This window comes from Panulirus ornatus, chromosome 50 (genome assembly GCF_036320965.1).
Source record: "Panulirus ornatus isolate Po-2019 chromosome 50, ASM3632096v1, whole genome shotgun sequence".
Lineage (NCBI taxonomy): Eukaryota > Metazoa > Arthropoda > Malacostraca > Decapoda > Palinuridae > Panulirus > Panulirus ornatus.
Genome location: NC_092273.1, coordinates 24384259 through 24398801, shown reverse-complemented (window position 1 = coordinate 24398801; position 14543 = coordinate 24384259). Strand labels below are relative to the sequence as shown.

The window sequence follows — 14543 nt, the reverse complement described above, 5'->3', positions numbered from 1 at the left end:
GGAAACAAGACGTGGATGCAACACTAACACGTACGAGAAACGCTTCACTGAAACAGGGCCAAGAAAGTGTTACATGGCCTTGATGATGGTGGCTCTGGCCAGTAACCGTGAACCATACAGGGGCCACATTGGTTCGAAACAGACGACCCCCAGTGGACGACTGGTTCGAAGAACCGACCCCCTGTGGACGACTGGTTCGAAGAACCGACCCCCAGTGGACGACTTGTTCGAAACAGACGACCCCCAGTGGACGACTGGTACACGAAGAAACGACCCCAGCGGAAGATGGATTCGAAACAGACGACCCCAGCTAACAACTGGTTCGAAGAAACGACCCAGAGGACAATTGGTTCTATCGCACGACCCCAACGGACGACTGGTTCGAACAGACGACTCCAGTGAACGACTGGATCGAATAGACGACCCCAGCGGAAGACTGGTTCGAAAAAGACGACCCCCAGTGAACGATTGGTTCGAGTAAACGAACTCCCAGCGGACGACCGGTTCGAAACAGACAACCCCAAGCGAACGACTGCTTCGAACTGTAAGACAGACGAATGAACCACCTGTCTGGGTTATTCACAGGTATTGGCAACCTTCCACATTATGTGAGGTTTGGCTCCACGTTCGCGCCTCCTCCTTCGCATACCACACATTCCAGGGGAACAGCCACACACACACACATACACACACACACACACACACACACACACACACACACACATATGCATTAGCACCGTATTATGTATCCTGAAGCCTCTACATAAACTCATGGTCGGACTAGTGATGTGTGCTCACTGTATGAACGCTAAAGTGACCACTATATCCCATTTACGTAACTGAGAGGGTGCTCAGTGCAGGAGGAGGGTAAGTGTAACCCCCCACCCTGCGCGTGCCGCTCACCAGCGGCCGCATTGTCTGGGATGGTCCTTGCCAGCCTCATCTGCTCTCTAGGGGCGCTAGGTAAAGTTGCAGAGTAAGGCGGGCTGGGCTGGGCTAGGCACGAAGGGGAAATCTCAACACCTCTGGCCTCCAGCCAAGCAGCTTGGGGAAACCATCAGGTCTACAGAATCAATTCTATATATCAAGGTTGATGAATATAGGTAGATAGATAGATAGGTAGATAGATAGATGAATGAATAGGTAGTTAGATAGATAGATAGACGGATGGACAGATGGATAGAGAGAAAGATGAGATACATAGATGAATAGACAGATTGATAGATAGATTGATGAATAGATAGATAGATAGATAAATGAATAGATAGATAGATAGATAGATAGATGAGATAGGTGAAGAGATTAACAGTTAGATTGATAGATAGATAGATAGATAGATAGACAGATATATAGATGAATAGATACATAGAGAGAGAGAGAGAGAGAGAGAGAGAGAGAGAGAGAGAGAGAGAGAGAGAGAGAGAGAGAGAGAGAGACCTTGTCTGTTGCTCATCTTCGTTCAGCTTGACTGTGTCATCCAGAAATGGGCCGCCAAACATTCCCTCTCTCTCTCTCTCTCTCTCTCTCTCTCTCTCTCTCTCTCTCTCTCTCTCTCTCTCTCTCGCTGGCCAGTGTGCCACAGAAATGAGATGCCAGCGCTTTCAAATCTTACTGTTTTGGTCCTGTGTACTTTTCAACATTCCTTAACACTGTAACATTCATCTTTATTTTGTAAACTGTTAACACTGCCAGCACGTACCACGTGTACCACGTACCATGTACCGTGTACCACGTATCACGTACCATGTACCATATACCACGTACCGTGTACCACGTCCCACGTACCATGAACCACGTACCATGTACCATGTACCACGTACCTTGTACCGTGCACCACGTAGCATGTACCGTGTACCACGTATCACGTACCATGTGCCATGTACCACGTACCGTGTACCACGTACCATGTACCATGTACCACGTACCATGTACCGTGTACCACGTACCGTGCACCACGTACCACCTACCACGTACCACGTACCACCTACCACGTACCACGTAACGTGTACCACGTACCACCTACCACCTACCACATACCGTGCACCACGTTCCACCTACCACGTACCACGTAACGTGTACCACCTACCACCTACCACGTACCACATACCGTGCACCACGTACCACCTACCACGTACGACGTACCACGTACCGTGTACCATCTGGACAGTTCTCTCTCGTACCATGAGTGGTACGTGTACCTTCATCATTTCTTAACTTTCATGATCTCCAAAAGCAAAATAGATTCCTCTCTCTCTCTCTCTCTCTCTCTCTCTCTCTCTCTCTCTCTCTATATATATATATATATATATATATATATATATATATATATATATATATATATATATATATTATTATAATCTTATTATATTCTGTCGCTGTCTCCCGCGTTAGCGAGGTAGCGCTGGGAAAAGACAGCAGAGGCCACATTCGTTCAGACTGAGTCTCTAGCTGTCATATATATATATATATATATATATATATATATATATATATATGGGAGCGGGGGGCTGGAAATCCTCCCCTCTCGTTATTTTTTTTTCTTTTTTTTTTTTTTAATTTTCCAAAAGAAGGAACAGAGAAGGGGGCCAGGTGAGGATATTCCCTCAAAGGCCCAGTTCTCTGTTCTTAACGCTACCTCGCTAACGCGGGGAATGGCGGATAGTTTGAAAGAAAAGAAAGATATATATATATATATATATATATATATATATATATATATATATATATATATATATATATATATATTTGGGAATAGCCTCGTACATCCTCGATAGAAATGGAAGACTGTGGAACACCGCCTTTGAAATCTAAAAGACGCGATATGAACACGAGAGTGAACACTGAACATCCTAGGGATAAAAGGTGAACACGAGAGTGAACACTGAACATCCTAGGGATAAAAGGTGAACACGAGAGTGAACACTGAACATCCTAGGGATAAAAGGTGAACACGAGAGTGAACACTGAACATCCTAGGGATAAAAGGTGAACACGAGAGTGAACACTGAACATCCTAGGGATAAAAGGTGAACACGAGAGTGAACACTGAACATCCTAGGGATAAAAGGTGAACACGAGAGTGAACACTGAACATCCTAGGGATAAAAGGGTGTTCATCACCTTACCTGCAAGTCATGAGGAACACCATGGGATGTACAGTGGGTAAGTTTGAAAGGTTGGGGGGGGGGGGGGCCTTGGTCGACCCTCCGCTTCCAATACCTGGTTCGACCAGTGACCCCCCCCTTCCCCCCCCACACTCACCCCCCCACCCCACCCTCCCCCTCACCCCAGCCCCCAGCCCTCACCCCAGCCCCCAGCCCCCACCCCAGCCCCCAGCCCCCACCCCAGCCCCAGCCCCCACCCCAGCCCCCAGTCCCCACCCCACCCTCCCCCTCACCCCAGCCCCCACCCCTCACCCCAGCCCCCAGCCCCCACCCCAGCCCCAGCCCCCACCCCAGCCCCCAGCCCCCACCCCAGCCCCCAGCCCCCACCCCAGCCCCCAGCCCCCAGCCCCTAGCCCCCACCCCAGCCCCAGCCCCCACCCCAGCCCCCAGCCCCCACCCCAGCCCCCAGCCCCCAGCCCCTAGCCCCCACCCCAGCCCCAGCCCCCACCCCAGCCCCCAGCCCCCAGCCCCTAGCCCCCACCCCAGCCCCCAGCCCCCACCCCAGCCCCCACCCTCCACCCCAGCCCCCAGCCCCTAGCCCCCACCCCAGCCCCAGCCCCCACCCCAGCCCCCAGCCCCCAGCCCCCACCCCAGCCCCCAGCCCCCACCCCAGCCCCCAGCCCCCAGCCCCTAGTCCCCACCCCAGCCCCCAGCCCCCAGCCCCAGCAGCCTTGGGCCAGCCCAAACTCTTGCGACAGCAGATCCCTTAAGACCCCACCCAAATATTCACCCAGATATTCAACGGGTATTGTTCGATATTCATGAAAAGCTGAGAAGATCCATTTTAAACAGAGATGTTTAGTTAAAACATTTTCAGTTGGATTAATGTTAAAATTGAAGATAGAGAAAGTCATGGTTGAATATTAGCCACGCTGGCATGCAAAGTTAATGATAAAGTCATGCAAATATTTAAACACATGATCTAAACTACATTGGTATTTGAAACCTTTCCGCCTAACAACCACAACCATCTACACAAGCAATTAAACCTTTTCAAACAATCCCCTCTGGCCAATGGGTTTCCTAAATGACTTATCAGACCTCTGGGTTGATAACCAATTTATTGGAGACTAAGGTAGGAAATCACAGATGACCAAGCGACCTTTGCTTGTCTAAATAACTCGTATAAACACACACAAAAACAATTCCTCGTTAGCAAATACATTTTCTTGTCAAGTTTAAATACTTGTTTTTTTTCTTGTTTTTTTGTTTTTTTTTAACCGTACAGACTCCCAGTTGTGTGGCGGCCAAACTTAGGTCTCTCTGTTGTCTGTCTTTCTCATGTACAAACTCTCTCTCTCTCTCTCTCTCTCTCTCTCTCTCTCTCTCTCTCTCTCTCTCTCTCTCTCTCTCTCTCTCTCGTAATCACCAGACAGACCCCAGCCGTGGGAGGAGGCAAAGCTAGGCCTCCTGTTGTCAATCTTTCACATGTAAACAATACGTTCTGCACCCGAGGTGTCTGGTGGAGTCACTTGCTGTCCAGTCGTGCAGTGAGAGACGACTTTTGTCCTCACTTCAGCTTCGTGTGTGTGTGTGTGTGTGTGTGTGTGTGTGTGTGTGTTTATAATAGTCTCATTTACCAGCGGAACGACGGTGAGTCACGAAGTAGGCACCAGGGTTCGAACCCTAGACGTGACAGGCGGCACACAGCCAACCCACCTGCCTTGGACTCCGGTTGATAATGGAGTATGTATGTATTTCTTTATTGTTATGCTTGATCGCCGTCCCCCGCGTCAGCGAGGTAGCGCCAGGAAACAGACGAAGAATGGCCCATCCACTCATATACACACATATATATATACTTGAACGCCCATACACGCACATATACATACATATATATACATATATATATATATATATATATATATATATATATATATATATATATATATATATATATATATATATATATATATATTCCCTCATATTCCCTCATATATTCCCTCAGAGGCCCAGTCCTCTGTTCTTAACGCTACCTTGCTAATGCGGGAAATGGCGAATAGTTTGAAAGATATATATCAACATATACATACAAAGACATACACATATATACACATGTCCAAATTTATACTAGTTTACCTTCATCCATTCCCGGCGCTACCCCGTCCCACAGGAAACAACGATTCGGAAATAGCTATCATTGGGGCATAACTGCTCCCCTAAAAGAATTATCATACAAGACAGAACGAATACTTGGACCAGGACGGACCTCTTGGTTCCTGGAGGATCCGAAACCCTCTATCGATTCCAGTCTTGTTCAGTGTAAACGTCTGACTGGATATGATCGCTTCACCTCACCCAGAATGAGTCTATTGTCTTCGCATTGATTACATTACCAGCCAGCTTCGTTGATCTTATTGTTTCTCTTGTCTTATGGTGACTGATGTGAGGATGGCAGCTTTGTTCTCCAAGCACGGATATCCCAGATTCACTATATATATATATATATATATATATATATATATATATATATATATATATATATATATATATATATATATATATATATATATATATAAGTCCACGGGGAAAAGGAAACACGATAAGTTCCCAAGTGCACTTTCGTGTAATAATCACATCATCAGGGGAGACACAAGAGAGAAACATAACAGTTGATATACAAGGAAGAGACGTAGCTTAGACGCTATTTCCCGCGTGAGCGAGGTAGCGTACAGAACACATGACTGAGCCTTAGAGGATATACGATCCTCCTTTGGCTATTTCCTCTGATCCTGCTTTTGGAAAGTAATATAGGAGGGAAAGATTTCCAGCACAACTCCCTTACTCCGCTCCTCTCAAACTGGAAGTTGAAGATGAACAGCTGGGCCGACTTCGCCGACTAATCCCTGTCCGAGACTCGAACCCAGAGGGCCCACAGGTGATTCATGGTCAGTAACGACAAACACAACACTGTTTCCCAATATCAGTGTTACATAGTCAGTCTTGATTGTCACCAGATCATTGTGGGTGTCGCACAGTGTATCTATAGCAAAATCGTCAAATTGAATGAGCGTTTTAGAAACCTTATATCGAGTTTACATGGGAGCCATACTATTTGGAAAGGTTGGATGACCGTTCCTTTAGCTTTTTCCTCATATGGTTCATTCCGTCGTGCTATTAGTAATTTGGTTTTCCCATTTTTTCCCCCTCTCTTGAGCGAGTCTTAATCACCCTCGTTCAGCTTCACTTAAGATATGGTTTGATTAACGAGACGTTAAAAAAGCCACTGTGGTTTAATGGCTTATGTTTAACGAAAATATAACACCGTGTATGGTCATTGAGCGAGGATGTAACTTCGTTAAATAACGTTAAAATCATTCAGTATCTAGATAAATTATAGTATTCAGTATGCTTTTGATATATTCAAGTTGTTATATATACGCAATAAATTGATAAGTTATCTTTCTCCCGATGTTATGATAACTATGTGGGGTTCTCCTTTCCTTCCCTGTGTTTACATCAGTTACCAGACTGCTGAAGTAAGACTTAAAAGCACAATGATCGTATGCAAATGTCCGTCATTTTTTCCCCCCTAAAATTCTAATTCTAATTCTAATTCGCCAGAACTTGATTCTAGATTTCACGCCTGTGATCGTGTTATTAAGGACAGATAACATATAAGAGTCGAACGAGTGCCACACGATATTCCAATCTTAAGCCATATTTCATCGATCAACCCTGCGGGAAGGATGAACAGCTGGATTGACTGTGGACCGACTGCCGTAATCAGGATTCGATCCTATGCCTCGCTCGACCCTAGGCGGTGGGGAGGCGGATTGCCATGATTGCATCGCGATGGTCGAGAACGCTATCAGCTAACACCACAAAACTCCACTTATGGGCCTTTTATCTTCATCCATCTCACTAGATCTACGCTTACCTACGCTTAACTCGATGCGCTTTATCTACGCTTAACTCGATGATAAGGTTAATGATGCTGGCTTCAGCACAGTTCTAATCCCTCTCTTAACATCAATTTACAACACATTTACGAAAAAGATACGAACCACAGACACAGTTGTAATCCCTCTTTTACCATCAATTTACAACAGATTTACGAATAAGATCAAGCCACAGAGACAGTTGTAAACCCTCTTTTGATATCAATTTACAATAAATTTACGAAAAAGATACGAACCCGAGACAGAAGCAGGTCGGAACACGATAACAACCCTTGAGAACATGTTGTTATCCTTGTTAACCTTCCAAGGTTATCAGAGAGAGAGAGAGAGAGAGAGAGAGAGAGAGAGAGAGAGAGAGAGAGAGAGAGAAGAGAGAGATACATCATCTTAATTAACTGGTGCAATTAGGATAATTACCTAATTAACGAGGCGATTCGAGGAATCCTTGTTATTGATCAAGATAAACACTTTAGTCTGATTTAAGAAGACTTGAGTTACGAGTCGCTTGTCAGTTTGGATCGGGAACTCTGGGAGCTCTTGTGTGACGCCCTCACCGAACACACACGGGGTCCCTGAATATAATTAGACGAATAGGTTCTTAAGGGTTATTCAGGGACTGACCCTACTCTGGGGCACCAGTAGATGACCCCCCAAGACCCTCTGGATTAACAGACCCTCAGGCCTTGTGGTGGGGTTCCAAGTCCAGAATACTACGAGGTAGTCTTAGGTAAAACACTGGAGACTGGTAACTGTTATTGTACTGTAACACCTGTTACGGCTCCCTAGGTGCAGGTAGAAGGGTTACGAGAAGCCATATATATATATATATATATATATATATATATATATAACACATATATGCACAATACATACATATACATATCAACACGCATATATAAATTTTTTTTTTATCATTATTATTATTGTTATACTTAATCGCCAGAGCACAAGGAAACAGACGAAATATGGCTGTTGGAGGTTTGTATGTTATACGGAAGTGCGCGTTCATATGCACCATGTTCGTACATACATAACACACACACACACACACACACAATATATATATATATATATATATATATATATATATATATATATATATATATATATATATATATAAATTTGTATATACATGAGGACACATACCTTCGTATTACTCTCTGACTGCCTCCCAGATGTTGCGTTCACGCTGCTAACATGTCCTGAAAAAATAGAGATAACTTTATGAACTCGACCGATGAAAAAAGAAAAATAAGAGATATCTCAAAAGATGAAAAATGGATCTTTTGTAAATGCAACAAAAATTCCCGCTAAAATATCTCAAAAGCTAGAATAAAAAAGGATCTTTTGTAAATGCAACATATAAAATCCAGCTAAAATATCCCAAAAGATAGGAAAAAAAAATCTTTTGTAATTGCAACGTATAAAATTCTCGCTAAAATATCCCTAAAGAGGAGGCTTAAGATGAGGCTTGAGATGAGGCTTAAGATGAGGCTTGAGATGAGGCTTAAGATGAGGCTTGAGATTGAAGACAGAAGCTGTAATGGTGTTAGTTTCATTGGAAATTAATAGTAAATTGTGTCTTAAACATTTGTTTGCGACGCGGAAGGAGAGTTCGATGGACGGACGCATACTAGATGGTGTTGCTTGCATGATTGGACATCAGCCAGGATAAAAGGGGGAAAAATAGTATCTTTTAGTCATAGCTACTGCACGAGGTATCTATAGATGAGGAGTGGCTTACGTAAGCAGTAGCGGGAAGGGGAATGGGTTCATATTTACACTGTAAATGAGGAAGGGAGGAAGGTAAGGTTGACAGTGAGGGAAGGGTCGTCTGTAGCCGAGGACCAGTTCAGTGTCTCTTGCGAAGTGCCTACGCCACCCTGTGACTGACGTAGGGCGCAGGGATGTCGTGATGTGTGTAGCGCGCGAGGTGCAGTACACACCAAAGGTCCTCACACATCACACCCACAGTAATAGACAGCGACATAGAATATAGATAGATCAAGAGACGGAGGGGGAAATCAATAAGGGGCAGTGCGCGCTGGCGGTGTGGTCAAGCGATGCAGCATTGAGCACGAAGAGGAATCGAACCTGTTTTGTAGGAATTCGGTCACAGGACTCTGAGAGGATCGTACAGGTTAAAGATAAATGGGGTAAAGGAATAACTGAAGACTTGGATAAAGGAGGGAAGGGGAAGGAGAGGGAGCAAAGTTATGGGCTGGTTCCTGAGGGGAAGACGGAGTGGAAACAGAGAGAGGAGAGAGAGAGAGAGAGAGAGAGAGAGAGAGAGAGAGAGAGAGAGAGAGAGAGAGAGAGAGAGTGGATGCGTGGAGGGGAGAGGTGGGTGTTCTGAGAAAGGTTCTGGCTGGAAGGGGTACATAACCAGACTTCTAAGCAAGCCAGCGTGTGTGAGCGTGTATGTAGGAGAACGCCGCCCCCTTACCCCAAGCGAGCGATGGATGAGTGGACGATGTTCTGCTATTGAATCAGCTGCCAAAATAAATCCCTACACGCTCAGATGTGTCGGAATGCAGATGAATAAATGTGGGAGGAGGAGGAGGAGGAGGAGGAGGAGGAGGAATAAGGCTTGAGAAATAAGGAGAGCAGAAGAGGTGGTGTGAGGGCGTGGGGGAGAGGATGAGAAATGAGGAGGAGAAAATGAGGGTTGGTGTATGCATGAGGGCGATCTTATCACATTACTGCAACACTGGATTATAAGAAGGAACTTCTTATCCTCCCGACCGACCACTGGGCCACGACCTAAGGACAATATACAAGTCGAAGACCGATATATTCTACGCCTTTGTAGGGACAAGACTCACAGCCATTTCTCCTTAATCCTTTCTACTCTTTTGAGGGGTCAGTTCTTGGACGTAATTCACATCCGTTAAGTTTCCCTATTTGGCCTCTATGTTCTGTAGCATACGGGGGAATACAGAGCCCAAGGCGCCTTGGCTACAGCCTTTAGGAATATCATATTCTTCGCATCTCTCAATCATGCGAGTCTATAAACCTAGTCTGTGACTTCATGCACCAAGAGGACTTTGCTACGATCACCCCTGCAAGCAATGTAAATGAAAGACCAGTGTCTTTTATTCAGGATTTACAATCACCTTTCTACATGCCACAAGCCTGGATGGTTATATCCAGCATTTAAACGAGTCTTAAGAGCATATTCTTTGAAATGTCTGTGAATCTTCTGTCGACATTTTGAATACTGAGCGACACGCTTATCACACCTTGATATCAAATTCACTTGATTCCCGCCATCTGGAGGAAAATGGGAGGTTAGGCTTTTCCCCAGATCCCAAAGTGGATGAGTCTCTCCTTTGACCACGCCAGCGACTCTCTCTCTCTCTCTCTCTCTCTCTCTCTCTCTCTCTCTCTCTCTCTCTCTCTCTCTCTCTCTCTCTCTCTGACATCACTAGCATTGTAGCTGGTGAGGAGCTGCTATACATGTGAACACTGGTGTGTTAACATAGTCTCTGTGAGTGTCATATCCGTGGTGAGGGAAGTGGGGTTCCTTTGGTGTCTGTGAGGAGAATACATTAGTCACATAGCGACCAATACCGTATTTATGATCTCCTTGTCACCCAGGATTAAGGAATCAACATAAACGATCGTCACTTTAGCTCTGAATGCTTTTAGCTGATGACATAAAGCCCTGGATATGGTCTATGTGTCATCCACGTATTCTTAAGGGATTCCAATACCCTGAAGGCATAGGAATTCAAACAGCAGAGCATCTCCATCAAAGCAATCGCTTATATTGTGCGCCTTGATTGTACTATTCTGTTGTAGAGACGGATTCTATTGCCGTGGCCAAAGACATATAGCAAGATCCACGTTGATTTCAGCGCCCACACCATCTCCCAGTCTAACCCTATCCAATAGTGAATCCTAGAGCCTCTCTCTCTCTAGCCTTATTATGCCTATCCACGTCATCTGACACTTACTAACTTAGCCTAGCCCTACAGAGGCATCCAGCACTATCGGGAAAGATGTACGCCAAATCTTCCATGTTCTTTCTAAACTTTACCAGCGGAATTATGTCGACGATGATAGACAATACGTCGAGCAAGCACAGGAAAGCGACCCTCGCTCTGCAGTTTTGACACCTCGAAGCTAAGTGACTGAGGATGTCGTCTGGCAGGAGTTCTACCTCGTCTGAGTCGAAGGGACTGTGTGTAGTCAGGTTTGGTAGGAGGAATGAGGTGAGGAGGTCGCCGGCAGCTCCGTCGGGAGGAGGAGAGGTGGTGGTGTGTGTGTGTGTGTGTGTGTGTGTGTGTTGGGAGGAGGGTAGACCATGTTGATGGTATACGTAGGGAGGAGGAGAAGTGGTGTGTGTGTGTGTGTGTGTGTGTGTGTGTGTGTGGGGGGGGGTATTCCATCTTGATGGTGTGGGTAGGGAGGAGGAGAGGTGGTGTGTGTGTGTGTGTGTGGAAGTATACCATCTTGATGGTATACGTAAGGAACAGGAGAGGTGATGTGTGTGAGGGGGAAGGTATACCATCTTAATGGTATACGTAAGGATAAGCAGTTGTACGAAATCTGTTCAGTCACCCTCCTCCTGTCTTATAACCTTGTTATACATAATGTGTCCTATTTTGCTTTTTACGTTTTTAGCCTCTGGCTGCAAATACATTCAATAAGCAATTTATTCTTATCATTATCAATATCATTATTATCATTATCATGATATTCATCACTGTTATTATTATCATAATCATCAACATCATCATAATATTTATCATATTGTCATAATCATTAGTATCATTATCATAATCATGAACATTATCATCATTACTATTGTTATTAATTAATCTAACTGTATCATTATCATTTACTTCGGTCAGCCGTCAGGTCAAGAATGTCTTTGACCTCTTCTGACAAATAGATACACAGAGATACAGCCAAACACATGACTCTATCATCAATACACACACCTTGTCATTATAACTAGAAGCAATGTAAACAAAGGCAAAGCAACGCATTTGCATGTGAAACAAATAAAGTTGGATACGTAGGCACATCTAAGCACACTTGATCAATCCCAGCCTCACACTCACACAAGGCTCCCACATCTCCCAGCTCCTGATGGGTGTGTTACCACTCCCAGAATAAAGCCAAAAGGAAAAGATAATCGAAACTATAGTGATCCAGGGGGTGGGTGGGTCCGGCCCCAAGAAGTGCCTTTAGACCTTGATCCATCACCACCTAAACTGCCAGTCAGATCGTTGTGGCTGTCATAGGGCCATGTGGGGGGGGGGGGTCCCTTGGCCAGGAGTCAATGACCAATACAGCTGTTAGTGGTGGCCTGGGGAAGCCATCGACCAATGATACGATGGAAGATGTGGTAAACATTACCGGCCAAGTTACAGCTGTATTTGTCTCGTTAGACATTGGTATATATATATATATATATATATATATATATATATATATATATATATATATATATATATATATATATATAGGAAAGGATCACAATTGAGCACGTGACAAAGTATATTCCTATGAGTCCATGGGGATATGAAACACCATAAGTTCCCAAATGCACTTTCGTGTAACAATCACATCATCATCAGGTAAGATACTTGTTTACCAAATGGCGTCCTAGCTACTTCTCTTCGTTGTATATCAATTGACAGCTATATCTTTTTCTTGTATCTCTCCTGATGATGATGATGTGATTATCACACGAAAGTGCACTTGGGAACTTATGGTGTTTCATATCCCCGTAGACTCATAGGAATATATAGGCCAGAAGCTACGGAGAAATATGAGGCTTGATCGTCCTACATCTACCCTTTTCAGTGTCTGTAGGATCACTACACCCTTGAGCAGCGAAGGCGATAGGTGAAGGAGGTGCAAATCCATATGCACGACAGGAGTATTTCGTGTTTGCATCTTGTGCAAGCAGCAATGACACCAGGCAACGTGTGTTGGTCCACAGAAGCAGTGGCTATATTAAGCGAGGCGGTCGCCCCTAAGCGGGAGGTATAGTACCGGTGGCAATGGCCACTACACACAGCAGGTGCACTACAATGCAGGGCACTGGTGGTCGTCACAGACGCGTGGTTCAGTGAGATCTAAAAGTGTGTCGGACGACAGGCCTCCAGCCTCACCGTGGCGCTCAGTCGGGTGGTGGGGTGACTACATTAAGATGTCTGGTGGTCGAGGCGGGACCAACGTGGAGGAGAATGGTGAGGGAGGGAGGTGGGCTGTGGGGACGAGGGTCATACCATCCACCTCCACCTGGGTTATGATCAACTGGCGTCGGGCAGAAGGAAGAGGGTATTAGGATGGCGTGATTTGAGTACCAGGATGTCTGTGGGTTGAGGGAGGGATCGGCAGTTATCCGAGGGCGAGGTGATGGATGGTCACTGCCACTGCACTGCAGCGCATGACAGTGACAGCTGAGGCACTGGCGGAGGCAGCGCCCCTATACACACACACACACGTGTGGGTGTGTGTGTGTGTGTGAGGGAGGAGAGAGGCTGGACAGACGACACTGGGTCACTACCACCCTCATCACTGCCTCGTGCATGGTCTTTCCGTGGCTTATCCAGGGGGTTGTCGCTGGCCGCTGAAGGTCGTAGCCAGGTCCAAGATGCCGTGCTAAACAAGGCAGGCGCCACTGGCTCTCACTACCTCTCTCCCTCCCCCCACTCTCTCTCTCTCTCTCCCTCCCTAGCTACTGCCAACCTCTGCCCTTCTCTTTCACACGTAAGCTGATAGCCACGACACCTACACACACACACACACACACACACACACACACACACACCTGCGCCTCGCCATCCAGATGCCTTCATGACTTCGGTGTCCTTGGGAGACTTACACCCAACTGTGACCACAATGTCTTCACATTATCACCCTACACCACCGCATCACAACTCACGTCTTATATAAACTTCACACTTCTTGCTCATGCAAATTATTTTCTCTTCCTCCTCTCTCTCTGTCTCTTTCTCTTCCCACTTTGGCACTCAAATCCGTCATCCGTACACTCGACGCCACCAAAACCCGAGGCGAATGAGTGATAATATCCGGGATTTTCCTCGGTGAGGTTCGTGGCGAAGTGGAGGGAATCATGAGGAGGGGGTCAATTTCCGGGTCTCACCTAGTGTGGTTGGAGGGCAGAGCGAGGTCCAGACACCACCACACACCACACACCAACTGAGACTGCTCCTCCTGCTGCGGGCCAGCGTGGCACCAGCCCGTGGCACCTGTAGCCCGGCCACCGACATGCCCCGGGGACATGGTTGCGTGTGTGTATGTGTGTGTGTGTGTGTGTGTGTCTGCCCATCTCTCTCCCTCTCCCTCACCCTCCGCCACCTCCTCTCTCACAGACACACACACCCACCCTCTCATGCCCACACACCCACACATCTACACTCACATACGACAATTTGGGCTGTTGTCAAAGCAGGGAGCTCCCCTCCCGCCTCATCTCTGTCTCAACAGAGGC

The 14543-nt window shown here is 46.0% G+C and overlaps 1 protein-coding gene across 1 annotated transcript in view; it reads right to left on the bottom strand.

The window, feature by feature from the left end:
- LOC139764428 (uncharacterized) overlaps positions 1-14337 on the bottom strand; it is a 203067-nt gene extending 188730 nt beyond the window's left edge. Inside the window, exons 1-2 of the mRNA XM_071690980.1 lie at positions 14196-14337; positions 8213-8268 (exon numbers count right to left, since the gene is read on the bottom strand). Coding sequence (XP_071547081.1) covers positions 8213-8268; positions 14196-14322 — 183 coding nt within the window. The 5' untranslated portion in view covers positions 14323-14337. The remainder of the gene's footprint in view (positions 1-8212; positions 8269-14195) is intronic.
- Between the last annotated feature and the right edge of the window lie 206 nt (positions 14338-14543).